The sequence below is a fragment of the Anarhichas minor genome, unplaced genomic scaffold (assembly GCF_050575085.1).
Source record: "Anarhichas minor isolate MPS153535 unplaced genomic scaffold, ASM5057508v1 ptg000018l, whole genome shotgun sequence".
NCBI classification, from domain to species: Eukaryota; Metazoa; Chordata; class Actinopteri; order Perciformes; family Anarhichadidae; genus Anarhichas; species Anarhichas minor.
Window position 1 is genome coordinate 10,112,929 of NW_027466464.1, and position 14,261 is coordinate 10,127,189.

Genomic DNA, 14,261 nt, shown 5'->3' on the forward strand with positions numbered 1-14,261 from the left:
AAAAACGGCTGATTACCCCAAAAGCAATTCTGCCGCTGCAGTCAGTGCCACGAGGTTACAGTCGACAATTCATTCGAGGCCAATCTAACTTCCCTCACAAACATCAGGTTTAATAGGCCCGAGCGTAGCTGCTCCAAATTGGGGTAATCTGATAGGGCTTGCCTGGATGAGGGTCTTGGAGTCGGTGTCAATGACTCCTGTATTGGTGAATGAAAGGCTAACAGCTGAGGGGCGAGGTATTGTTGTAAATGTCTTCATACCAATAAACACTCTGCTAATTCAGATTTGAATGCTGGTTCTTGAATGAGGCTTTATTGATGCAGGACCAGGATGAACTCGACGTCTATCATTTCAGCATAAATCATAGATTTTGTTTCTCACGGGGAACAACAACGTACACACCCACGTTTATTTCTGAGATCCGGGAACGTGGTGACGTCGCCGCAGAGAATAGAAACACAAGCTGTCAAAGCTTCAGAATCTCTCGATGCCCCAAAACACGCACGATAACGTGTGCTATTCTCAGCAGGGATTGTCTTTTAATACCCGGTCTAAGCTATCGGTGTTATTTGTGTCACACCCGTCTCCCTTTCCCCTGCCACACAGGGTGGCCATACCATAAAGGTCAACCTCAGGTCACAGCAGCATATCTGTGCCTGTGTGTGTGTGTGTGTGTGTGTCTGGGCAGACAGGGGGGGGGGCATGCAAAGTTCATGGTCGAAAGTGAGATGGCCAATTTCACACCCAGCAGATGCCTGCACCAGTGACCCGCGGCGACAGGTGGGGGACGCTAATTGGCAGCGCGCACCGTCACAGTGTAGGGTGAACCCATGGTGGGTGAGGGAATGAGGTAGGGACATGACGATGAGAGGGGAGGAAAAGTGGTGCCTGTGCGTGTGTGTGTGTGTGTGTGTGGGGGGGGGGAGGTTGCAAACCATTAAAGCGTCCATGAAAGGAAGAGCGTCAGGGTTCAGTGTAATGATCAATGTGTTTACCTGCGTCTGACGGTTTGCGATAAAGCACAGCCTGCAGCTCAAAGACCTGGTTTATTGATCTCATCTCTTTGACCAAAGGGCACTTATTACTTTAACCGAGCCCCTCTGCCTCAGTGTTCTCCGCCTTATGAGGACTGTTTTCATCATCTCCACAAGAGGCTCAGAGTCTCCCCAGAGAGAGGGCATCCTCAGAGGCCTCATCATCACAAACAACATGCCGATCCCGGCGATGCCGCACCTTATTCCCCTCGGGTTGCATACAGCAACCATATAGACATTTGTGCACTTGTTATTTCCCCTTTTATCACCAGGTTTTTGCAGGACAAGACGGTATGACTTCTGTCGTGATGTACACAGAGCTATGAATTACTGTGAGGCATTACACCCCAAATATGATCAAAAACCAGAAGATTTAAAACAGGAAGACTAGTGCGCTTCTAAATTCTCACGCTCTCCGGTACCTCTGTGATATGAATGATGTACCTTTTTTTTGTCAGCAAGCAACCAAAGCTTTAATCTCCAAACTGGAGAGTAAGCAGCCATCCGACGCTTCGGCCCCTCACTGCTGAGTGTGTTAGAAAGAGGCTTTGATGAATAGATCTGCTCTCTCCCTTCCATCTCATTATCCTCCTTTATCTGTGTTATGGATTTACACAACTCCTCAACGCGCTCTGACACGCGGTCGATAGTGTCAGCGGAGAAAGAAGATGTAGGCTAGCCTCTTTTTTTTTTTACTTTCTGGCATTGTTTGTTTAATTTCCCTCATTAGCATTTGTAGTGGGTTTGTGTTATTCTTAGAGCGGCGGCTTTGATCGCCGGGGAGTGATTGAAATCGAGGTATCTGTGAGCAAATGTGAAATTAGGAAATGAAAACAAGGCCCACTGGCTTACTGCTGCTTCCTCTCGGGGCCGTGGCACAGTTCTCCCCGAACTAGGCCACCAACATCATGTAACCTATTTCTACCAAATCTCCCACGAGCGCGGCTGGTTGAAGTTACAGACGGCTGTCATATCGGTGCGGAGCCGACCAGATCCGTCTTCCAAGTGTGTGTGTGTGTGTGCAGATTAGAGGAGCTCTAGAAGGTGGGTTTCATGTCTCAGCAGGTCACAGATGATCAGATTAACTGAAGCAGGGCTCCAGCCTCCAGCTGGATTAGCCGCAGGGACCCAGACTCTCGCAGGTGACTCGCAACGGTGCCGCTGCAGCTCACACTCTGACCATCAACAACCCCAAAAAGAACCGTTAGAACCGAGACACACTTGCTGATAATCTGCTTTTATATTGAAAGCTCCTTTGTGGCAGATGGAGAAAAGCGTGTTTCATAATCTGCATGAAGTATAGATCACTGCTCTTAAGGGAGTATAGCCTCCACCCTGCAGAAGATGTGGACACTTTAGTACAGAAAATCCACTCAGCGCTTAATAAAGAAAAAGGCTTTTTAGAGCGTCCTCTCAATTGATTGCAGTAAACTTTACTGCGTCTACTGTGTTACGAAGAAGTCTAAATCTCCTGCTATCATCTTTCCTTTTCTTTCAATCAGCCACGTATGCCGCCGCCTTAAGTGTCACACTCACTGGAAAACATTTTTGAGTATAGACGCACAGCTTTCACATCTCCCGAGAAGCTTTCTTAGCTGCGGTGTGAGCGAACTGATGCTGGCGTCAACACTAGCATGTGATTTTCACCTCTCTCTCTCTCTCTCTCTCTCTCTCTCTCTCTCTCTCTCTCTCTCTCTCTCTCCTTGGGTAATCTCAGCAGCAGCAGCACTACTCCTCCATCTGTGGGATTACACGCTGGTGAAACAAAGGCACTTAATTACTGCTGAGGCAACACAGTCTTACACGTGTATGTGTGTGGCTATTGTTTCTAAATCGCCCCGGCCTCTGCCCTTTGCGCTGAGGGTGTTTTCTTACTAATTGTATATATATATATATATATATATATATAATCAGCTGGGTTTCCTCTACAGTTTTCCATTTAAATGACTCGTTCTTAGCCACCGTTCGCCAATCGATTCGCGTTCTCCATTACCAGCCCAAATGTAAGCAGAAAGCCTTTTGGCTATCATTTCATAATGGATCCTCAGTGGTTCCCGGTGTCCTGGAGCCTCGCCGCTTCAAACGGGTCCATTAGTCCAAACGGATCCATTAGAGCCCCCAAAAAACAAAACAGGATCCTTAAGAGGGAGCGTTCTCTGTGTTTGAGGATGAAGGGAAGCCCTGTCCATGTGCATCCAGAGGCTCGCTGCTTTACCGGGGCGCTAGGATCACTGGGTCTGCTTCTTGTGCTTCTATCCTGTTGGTGTCTTATAGCTGGGGGGCTTTCACAAGAGTGGTCTCCTTGTGAACTGTTATAGGCTGACCCATAACCAGCGGTTAGTGCCCCTGGAAAACAAAACTCTTACGGAGCAAAGGAGAGAAAGAAAGACATTATGACCGAAAGGAACAACTGTTGTTTTCATTGATGCACTAGAAGAAGGCCGACTGTGAGAAAGCAAAGAGGGGGGGGGCTTAGACAAGCCAGTTTCTTCTTCTAAATGTGGTGGCGAGGCATAACTTCCTGGAACCGATCATTCCAGGATCGGTTCCAGGAAGTCGTTCGCGAGCCAAGAAATGCTCTTATTCGGGGTATTTATAGCCACGAATATGAATATCTGTCAACAGAACGGGCAGCCAAAGGATGAGCACGAGCCACGCGTATTCATCGACAATGCAAATGACATAGCGTTAAAGGCGGGGTGTAAAGGCGGGGTGTAAAGGCGGCGCTGCGAGGACGAGGCATTAAGGGAGAGAGAAAAGAAAGCGATACGAGGAGAGAGACAATGCCCCCCCCCCCCCCCCACCCCCACCTCCACTGGTCAGTGGACATACAACAGGTTCTTCGACTGTGCTCTAAGGGGATTACACATATCGCAGGCTTCATGTCAGACAAATTAGTGTCAGTTTGTCAAAGCGGGCCTCCTCCTCTCGCGCTGAGAAGGACAATCGGATCAACGGGAGGAGGAAGACTTTGCTGCAGTTTCTCTGTCGGATATTCAGCACGAGACCTTACCTGCTGCCTATTAAGTGGGTCACTTTCTGTAAGTCTCTGTGCAGTATACCTCTGGTGGGCCACTGCCTCCACACTGCCACTGCTGACCCTGCAACTCTTTTTTTAGCTGTTTTCCCCAATATTCTCACCCCCCGATTGGTCTTTCTGGACTGCAGTCTGCCAATACTGCCAGTCGCACCGCCATTGATCCGCGTAATTCATCGATATTGTTTCTCTGGTTTTGAGCGTTGATGAGGGAAAGAAAAGCGACGGCTCATGTTGGCGAGGCACCGGGACAGGAGCGCTAGCTTCCTCTGTTAAGGGCCGACAGGAGCCACAGGGATGTGATCAAACGTCGCCTTTACGAGGACGTTTACGACCCCTCTGTCGGCCTATAGGCAGCCGCTCTCTGTCTCCAGCGGGCCGCGAGGATAGAGCGCCCATTGAAGACAAAAATGCAAATGGTACAGTGGTGAACGGAGGGGGGCCCCACAGCTGAAGCGCTATTCTGCAGAGGGGGTGGAAGACTGGCCCTCTGTGTCTGTGCCACCCACAGACACACAACAGTCATCACTCCGGCCATTCAGCCGGGCTGAAGAAGGAGTGGGGGGGGGCAACGAAGATGGCAGCGTGAAGCCCAGTCATTCGGGCCAGTGGTCCCTTTAAATGTGTTATATTATGGGGCGCTAATTGTGGTAAAAATGCATTTGAATTAACGTTCTGTCAGATTTGCCTTCCTTTAAGGGGATTATCACAGCTGCATCAGCCCTTCATTAGGCCCTCACAGGGTACCAAAGATACTCTGGTCTGGTTTACACTGTGCACATATTCATTCTGGCGATGTCGTCTGCTCCGTCCAGACATGGGCCGGGTAAAAAGTACAAAGAAGTGGGCCACGGGCGGTTCAGAATGTGCGCGGTCAGAGGGTGAATGTCGCAAGACGTGTTTTTCTGTCTGCTTCGTTGCCATAGCCGGAGCGTTGCAGCGCGACAGTTATGTTGTGTTTGGGCAGGAGAGACGTTGAGCCCTCCTCAGCGCTCTGTCACTGGGTTTGGATGGATTGGGGGGGGGGGGTGTTGTGTTCTCATGCCAGTGTGTTTACTGTGGTGAAAGTTAGCCTTGTTTTTCTCTCTCCCTCTGCTAAAGGTTTGTCAACTGAACATTGTGTGCCCTTGTCTGATTTGGTGGATCAGTGGAATGCTGAAGGAACTTCATGACAACAAGGATAAACAGCTCAGGAATGTCATTTTTACTTAATACATTGCTGGAAAAAAAAGGTTTTACACCATTGTAGTGTTTTCTGCCAATTGAATTTCCAGAAGTAATTAATGTGCCCTAATTACAAGAACTAAAAACAATTGAAAGAGCCTCAATGGCTGAAGTGAGCGTAATCCTAATCTGTTTATAAAATGAGCTGCCTTCATCCCCCTTTCCCCCCTGGAACCCCAATAAAATGGAGCACGTTTTAATTGACATCACCACTGTATGGACAATAAGCGCTACCTTGTTGGCGATGACTGTGGGGATCGATGAGGAGCGTGCCAGCAGTGACGTCTCATGGACAGAGGATCTATTTCAGGTGAAAGTCATTTATCTTTGATCTCTCCCTCATTGGATCAAAGCGGCTATTAGTGTACCCCAAAAAGCTCACCGCGTTTCTATACGCACGGGGGCAGCGGGGTGCAGCCCGCCATGTGAGAGACCCCCTCCCCACTGAGAGGTGTCATTTCACCGTGTAGCTGCGGCTCGGCACCGGGTGCGTGCATCACAGAGGTGCCTTGGTGCTTTTCAAAGATCCTTTTCATAGACGGCTGCTCGGAGGCAATGCCCGTGATGAATGGATTTCTGCTCGGCTCCGAGTAGGTGGCTTAGACAGAAGGCACAGTGTGTGTGTGTGTGTGTGTGTGTGTGTGTCTGCCACCCTCTCAAAGAGATAAATGTCTAAAAACCAGATGACGCCACAGCGTTGTCGTCAGCCGCGCACGCCGCTGTTTCAGCACCGTCATCGTCATTCTTTTTATATGTGATGCAGCGCTGCCTTCAGACGAAGCTTACCTCATCTTATGTGCTTTGAATCCCCAAGCGTGGCAGGGAAGCGTCCTCTCGAACTCCAAGCCCGGACCCTGCTCTGACGTGCAGTTCTTGAAAATTGGCCCTTCCCCGTGTTTTATTAAAGCCAGAATCACTTTTGCCATAAAGCAGATGTTAGATTCCCACCCTTACTCGGAGCTAATCAGAGAGACGTGACGTGGGTGAGAGCTTTTTAACTGCTGTGCACAGTACCAATAAATTAACACCTCCCCGGGTTTAATGAATGCGCCGTGGTACGTGCGCGGAGGCGAGCGTTTTTTTATCAGCATTGGTCCTCGATGACAGCTGCGAATGCCAGGTTGTCTTCTCCAGGAGTGGGTTAGCCCCCCCGAATATATAGCCTCGGACTACCTGACCTCATATCTCCAGTCACAACGCCTCAAACCAAATGTTCTAACATTTCCCCCAAAGGGTATCAGCCATTTTTCATGTCCTTTAACTGTATTTATAGCAAATCCATATCCTTTTCATTAAGAGGCCCGGAGACTTCCAGGAGCCAAGGCTAGTAAAAGACAGAATGGGACACTTTTACATGCTACACGTCAGGTTCACACAGGTAGTACCGTGAAGGGCATACTACTCTTAACCTCGCAATGATCACACTGGAGATAAAATGCTGTAACATCTTATTTCAGAGCATTAGAACCAGACTTCCGGTATCATATTTCACCTTTTAATGTGCACGTGTCAATATTCCTGCCTCCAGCAGCATTGCAGATATGGGAGAGATGCATATATAGCTGTTCTTCATCAGTCCGCACATACTGTATATGGACTTTAGAGGTATTTCAATTAACTGCAAATAATGAATGTAGGAATGATTGAACTCTGCACTGAATTCTCTCAACGTTTTTTTAATTTATTTTTTAAATAGTGTCGGAAATGCCATTACAGCCCGGCGAAGGTGCTTCATTTATTTGCTTCTTCCACCTAATTTAACCTAATTTATTTATGGCACAATGCTCATGAATACTGTCACTCACAGGTTACGGATGAACTGAACGTGGAGCATATAGGGGGAAGTAATGGCTTCACTCTGAGTCCACAATAAATGACAAAGTGAGCGGTGCGGCGGCGTGTGCGGAGCGAATTTATTCCGTGTCCGCACGTGTCTGTGGTCTCTGCTGGGCGACGCTGTGCTTCCCTGCAGACTCGGTTTGGGATGCTGTCCAGAGCTCAGCTTCAGCACCAGCTCCTCTCTCACACACACACACAGTCACACAGTCACACACCCGCCCACACAGTTTCCCCTGCACACACACACACACACACACTGTTACACCTGCCTACGCATTCTCTCCCTCTTGTGGATGCAGAAAGGTTTTTTTGGTTGCGGGGTTCAGTGCTAACGCTGTTCCTCTGGTCTGGACAGGGCTTAGAACTGTGTGTGTGTGTGTGTGTGGGCGCCGCTTGTCGTGATCGTGCGAGTTGGTATGCATGTGTGTGTGTGGGCAGGTGTGATTCTGTGCGCGTGAACCGATGGGAGGGCGTCAGTGGAGGCCGGTCCCGTCTCACACGGGACTCTCGTCGTTACAGAGCTGCAGCAGGGCGTCTCTGTGAATGTCAAACCTGTTATCTGTTACACACACACACACACACACACACACACAGCGTATCCCAAGCAAAAGACCGTAGTTCATATCTCTGTGTGGTTATTACTGCGAAAACAATAATTAGAAAGACGCCTGCAGACCTCCTTTATGTCCTTTGTGGTAGCTTCAGATCAGCTGAAGTGCGTTCGATGCTCCGTGAGGTGTCTTTAATATCTGTGAGGAAGAACAGGAGAGCCAGGTTTAATATTTCTCTTCCTTTGATGAGACGTGAAGATTATTTGTTATTTACACCGGCAGCACAGGCGTGATTAAAAGGTCTTCTCTGCCTGCCCGCCTCACGTAGAAACACAGCGCGCTCCGTGTTGCTACACAGACTTGAACAGGGTGCTACTTCAAATGCCCGCAGCACAGCGAGCGCCACTCTCTCTCTCTCTCAAGCCTTTGAGGTAACAGAAAGAATCCATATCATGCTTTTACGCATTTGCATCTCAACCCTAGGGATGTGTTCCAGATATGTGCTTGACTTAGAATAGTATAAAAACATTACTCAAGATGAACCGTGACATTGATGTGGTGACGAAGACCAGGCTCCTTAAAATGAACTAATACAGCCAAAGCAAGTCAACATTAATCGTGAAGCACTTGTCAAACAAGCAATTGACTGTGCTTTACACAAGACAAAGTCGTGCATTAAACCACGTCTAGAAGCGGAGTTAAAAAGGAAAATGAAATCTATTCAAATAAATGAAATGTGAGCAAATAAAATATAAATAGACAACACAGAAAATAAAGTTACAGGGATTTAATGAAAAGCATTTTGACAGCAGATATATTAATTTGCTTTGGCAAATAAATTTAAAAAAGAAGCACAGGTGCAATCAGTAGCAGTAACGATGGAGAGAGCCTGGAGCTGCCACATCTGGACGTAATGCAGTCTTTACTCGTGTCATTCAGTCCAGAAAACAACAATAGTCCTGTGAGACCATCAGAGGCATCACGTTAGCTGAACGCAGCTTCCTCGTCTTTGGACGTACTACTAGCTGAACGCTTTTTATGAAATAACAAGTTTAGTTCTGGTGACTTGTTGTCCTTTTCTATGTTTGATCCAGGACTGAAATGGCGTTTTTTGAGTGCAGCACTGGAGCGATTACCTGCAGCTCGTCGCCGTCGCGTTGATCTAACGAGAGGAGAGGAGAGGGATGATTGCGCGGCGTCGCTAATCGCACCACCGTGTCGTGTCTCTCTGCTCTCCTTCACTTTCACGGAGACGTGCCATGTCACGCCGGCCGTATCGTGTCCTCCCCTTTTGTCTTCTTGGCCTTTATCGCTGTCCTCTCCCCCCCCCCTCTCTCTCTCTCTCCTCTAATTCCTATCACTCCACTCGGGCCCACATCCTTTCCACCGCTCCTCTACCTCACCTTTACTTTCCGTCTTCCCAACAGTCTCTTTTCCCACCACTGCGTTCTACCCTTCACTTTGTCGCTCCCTCCTGACCCTCGCTGCTCTCGTCCACCCACTCGCCTTCGCAATAAGCACCGCAGTGACGATCCATATTGGATTATTGTGTTTGCCATTAGCCTCTGGGCTGACAGTTTAATTGCCTTCATCCACCAGGGTATCCGTAAGCCTGACCCTGCCAACCCTGCATTTGCATTTCCGCAGAGGATACCGGATTGACCTGTGCATGAAAAAGCCGCAGAGATTTGGTCGTGACGGCGAGTTAGGTAGAGTCAGAACACGCCGTTGTGCACCTTCCTTCATTTGTGTGCACTGGATGTTGGCTAGTGTGTCCGAGGTGCAGGACCAAGACCTGCCAGAATTAACAAGCTAGCGATTCAGAAACTGCTTATCGCCTGTCATAACAATATTTCTCCTCCTGAGCCGAGAGCTACCTGCTGCACCCACTGGATGAGCACAAACATGTTGTGCGTTTCACGCTCTCCGAGTATAAATATGCATGCTGCCTTCAAGCGCCCGGTGTTTTGGAGTGTGTGTCAAGATCACTGCCCACAAAAGCCACGTCCTGGGGCGGACGCACAACCTGTTTTACTATCAAAACGTAGCTTTCCAGCTCGTTCCGTTGATCAGAGACTTGGAAGTTTTTCCGGGAAACCGCTAATGGCCTTGTTTGTCTCTCCCTCCCCGTCTCCCTCCCATCCACTTTGTCGTCCCGCTCAGGGCCGTTGCACGCGAGAGAACTGCAAATACCTCCACCCGCCCGCTCACCTGAAGACCCAGCTGGAGATCAACGGGCGAAACAACCTGATCCAGCAGAAGACAGCGGCCGCCATGTTGGCTCAGCAGATGCAGTTCATGATCCCCGGCACCACCATGCAACCCGTGGTCAGTGCATCAGTAAAAATCTCTTACTTTCTATAACTTTCCTGTTATATTTACTCTCACATTACCCTGTTTTCAGATGACATCGAAGGCTACAAAGACAATGATTTCTGTTCTCACAACAGTTATTGAGAATGGCCTTGAGCGGAGCACACGGCTCAGCTCCTCTCTGGGAGTTGCTCTGCAGTCAGCGGTAGACTGTGGCTGGGCAGCTGCCAGGTGTGAACGTGTTTAACTGCATCAATGCAACGCTGGGTGCAGCTGAAAAAGAACACGCTTGCTCAGCAAAATCTTCCCAGAATACATAGAGGTTAAAAAAACAACAAGCCTCCTCTTGTTTCTGCCGTGGCTTCCCTCTCCCTTCCATCTTTTTTGTCCTCTGAAGCCAATTCCCCTCTCTACCTGTCACACCCTCTGTCATCTCCCTCACCCAGCACTCTGCACCGCTGCGCCCTCCGTTCATTTCTCGCGCCTCTTTCCTCTAACTTCCTCTTTCTGCCTTTCACCCTCCACTCCCTGCTGTAGAGAAGTATCTCTTAAGTGTCGCTAAACTGCCTTTCTCTGTGTGCACAGCAGACGTTTCCAGTCAGCCAGGCCCTTGGCTCCGGCGGCGGTTTGAGCTACACGTCGTACCTGACTCCCATGTCCCACAGCATGTCCCACAGCATGGGCCTGGTGCCCGCCGACATCATGTCCAACGCCCCCTGCATCGTCCCCGGCAGCCCGCCCATCTCCTCCTCCTCCAACCAGAAACTGCTGCGCACCGACAAGCTGGAGGTGACCCACCCAATCACGGTCGAGCACGACGGCCAATCATACCGAATGTTGTCTCTGAGGTCGCAAAGTGTGTTTATGGTCCCGCCCTACTGGGATTATGGGTGTGAAAGAGATGCAATGAAAAGGCTCACTACATACATATCGAGCCACGATCAGCCTCCTCACTCGATAGTTCTTCACCTCCGCATTATCCTCCAGCTCAAGAGCATCTGATTGTGTTATCCCTCGCAGAAATAATTCGGAAACATGACACAGAGAAAAGGGCGATCATAGTAACTTAAATTGGAAATCGCTCAACACTAACTGGTACTTGCTAGACAGCCACAGTTACAATTACCACAACTTCAGCAACCTCCATCTGCCCCCTGGCAAACAACACTGAGTGAGAATAGCTCGGTGATCGAGGAGTGTTGGCTTTTTTTTTTGTTTCACTACATTTTTAAAGATAAACAATAATCTCCCTCAGACCCGGAGGTGATGCGTAGGCGTGTGCCTGTATGTGTTTTTCTCCCGGAGTGCTATCACTTAGCAACTGAATGAAGTTGGCCCTAATGAAACAGTATCCCTGTGAGACACATATACACGCCCACACGGGCCTAGCATGTGTGTGTGTGTGTGTGTGTGTGTGTTTGCATAATGTGAGTGCTTTGCTGTAGCATGTGACGATGTGTCCCGGGTCCCAGAGTGCAAGTTATAAGCAGATCCCAGATTGCCGCGACTTTTAATTCTGGTGCAGCAGAATAAAGTAAAACTTTAATATTCCGTGCGCGAGAGACCAAGAAGGGATGAGAACAAATCAAATGCCGTCGTCCAGATTTTGATGGCTGCCTGAGTGACTGTGCTAGTTGGTTGATCGTGCGCTACAGTAAGAGGATGACAGGGAATAAATTGAATTGGATGCATTGTATTACGCTGTTGAATATTCTTTCTTGTTCTGAAGGCTCACGGTTTGCGTGTCTCTGTTTTCTCCTTTTGCATGCCCACATCTGTGTGTGTGTGTGTGTGTGTGCCCGTCCACATCTGTGTATCTGTCCGTGTGTGTGTGTGCGGCTCTCAGGTTTGCCGTGAGTTCCAGCGGGGCAACTGCGCTCGCGGGGAGACCGACTGCCGCTTCGCCCACCCGAGCGACAGCCCCATGATCGACACCAGCGACAACACCGTCACCGTCTGCATGGACTACATCAAGAGCCGCTGCTCCCGCGAGAAGTGCAAGTACTTCCACCCGCCGGCCCACCTGCAGGCCAAGATTAAGGCCGCCCAACACCAGGCCAACCAGACAGCCGTGGCAGCGCAAGCCGCCGCCACGGCTGCAGCCATGGTGAGAGCACAGCACTACAGCTCACCCTACTGTACCCTACACAGTGGTAGAGCAGGAAAACACACACACACATGTCCTTATAGTAACCGAACAAAGCCCCCAAGGGTCCTGATTGCTTTGAGTACTTACAGAGCAGGAACTTATAAGGTCTGGATGGGACAATAATGCTATTTTATAGCGCCTATATACAGTTTACCTTGAACCTTCTGACAAGTGCTTAGCCTTTCATTGTGATACCCATGGAGGCACCAAATAAACAAGTTATTATTGGAGGTTTTATGGTTGTGGAAGAGGAAGAAAACTGAATATATACAGTACTAATAACATTTATATTAGCCCAGGGGTTCTGGGCCTAAGCACAGATTGCTGTACGTCCAGGATTACATACTGTAGCTGTTAGCTGATCGAACACAGCCCGACACGACACGCTGCTGCTGTGTTGGTTTTTACTCAGTCGATCAACTCTCTACCAATTACAACACACGTAACCACATGAAAGCTCGCTAAACACACGCGACATTACTACAAATCATCCTGGCACGCATGTAAACGCATGCGACATAAAATGTGGAGCGCTGCTTTATTACTGTACGAAAAAAAAAAAAACACACACCCACCTCCGCTGGCTTATTCTAGTGGACTCCAGCGCACAATTCACCAACAATAGTCGTCCCAAAAGTGAGACCGTTATATACAATAAACAGGGTTTAGTGAGACCTAAATGCATCAGTATCTGTTATTATCTCACCGCAGTCCGCTTTTATTTTCCAATGCCCTTGGTTCATACAGAGACAATGTGCTGGCTCACCCCCACCCTGCTCTCAATGATAAGTGCGGCTCTCGGCAGATCAGTGTAAATTGAATCGGGGATGGATGAGGATGTAGCCTCACGGGTAGGGGTGGGGGGGGGGGGGCGCCTTTAGTTGGAAGAGACAGACAGACGGATGGAGATGCAGGCAAGCAGACAGACAGCGGGATGGGTTTGTCAGTGTGTCTTGTATGTGCCCCCCCCCCCCCCCCCCCGGCTCTGAGTGGCTTCTTTTCAATGGTCCTTTGGCTGCTGCACTCGCACACCTTGTACTGCGCCAGTGTGCTGCTGACTGACTCCCCCCCCCCCCCCCCCTCCCCTCCATGGCATGGGCATGCTTTTTTTTTTCTTCTTTTTTTTTTTAATACGCGTTGCACATACCTCTCTCATTGGCTGGCTCCATCGCTGCTTGCTCTCTTTGCCCTTCCTCTCCATAAGTCCACGGTGTGGACGTCGAGCCGTCGACCGTGAGCTCAGGTCAGTTTCGTTTGTGCATTTTTTATTTTTATTTTTTTTGCGGCAGCTGCACGGGAGCAGGAAGAACCAGCAGGAATTGAAACATGCATAAATATGAGAGAGCCCACGGCACTATAACCTGACGATGACCCGGCGTTTTCTTAAAGGCACACTGAGCACCTTAGCTCAACAACCAGTCAGGTACACAATGCTTCTCAAACAGGAAGATTTAGTTTGTCTGCCCTGTGCATTCTCCTTACAATCAATGCTTCATACTCCTCCTGTCTCCCTCATATGCCCCAGTTTATCAATTTTATGACCCAATTTGCCATCAGCAGTTACAAGCTGTGTAAGAGGAGGGCAGGGTTAACCTTAGGACAATGACTTGTTTAGTCAGCACTTTTCATCCAATTTTCTTTTAGCCCTTAGCCTAAGCTGAAGCGCCTTTATTGAAGCAGAGACCCATAAAACCTGTATTGCTGCACTGCTGCAAATAAGTAATATCATTATCCATAATTCACTTTTTTATTTTTATATCTGAAGTGAATAAGCTTCAGTGTACTGTAGATAAGGTTACACATTAACTGATGCAGTTAGAGTAAGAAGATCCTATTATTGACATCATGCTGTTCATGATGTGCCACATTATGTGCTGCTTGCCACGCTGTCGAATGCAGTCATCTCTGCTTTCCATGTCACTTCGACAGACCATCGCCCACCTGACCTAACCACAGGGACTGAGACTACAGCGCCTCAGCAATGCCTTGTCGATATATATATATATATATATATATATATCGTCATATACTATTAGAAAATCCAACATACATGAAGCAAGAGGCTTGTGCATGGACCCCTGAAACTGCTGTGCTCATCACATCCATGTCATCTT

The 14,261-nt window shown here is 48.7% G+C and overlaps 1 protein-coding gene across 10 annotated transcripts in view; it reads left to right on the forward strand.

Annotated features, from left to right (window-relative positions):
- LOC142952650 (muscleblind-like protein 2a) overlaps positions 1–14,261 on the forward strand; it is a 40,256-nt gene that overhangs the window by 16,010 nt on the left and 9,985 nt on the right. For 8 of the 10 annotated variants that reach the window (XM_076094492.1, XM_076094493.1, XM_076094496.1 and 5 more), the window contains 3 exons: positions 9,849–10,013; positions 10,584–10,787; positions 11,845–12,105. In XM_076094492.1, the coding sequence (XP_075950607.1) occupies positions 9,849–10,013; positions 10,584–10,787; positions 11,845–12,105 (630 nt within the window). Of the gene's footprint in view, positions 1–9,848; positions 10,014–10,583; positions 10,788–11,844; positions 12,106–13,436; positions 13,571–14,261 lie in introns of all 10 variants that reach the window. The other 2 variants (XR_012954698.1, XM_076094495.1) reach the window with 2 other exon arrangements.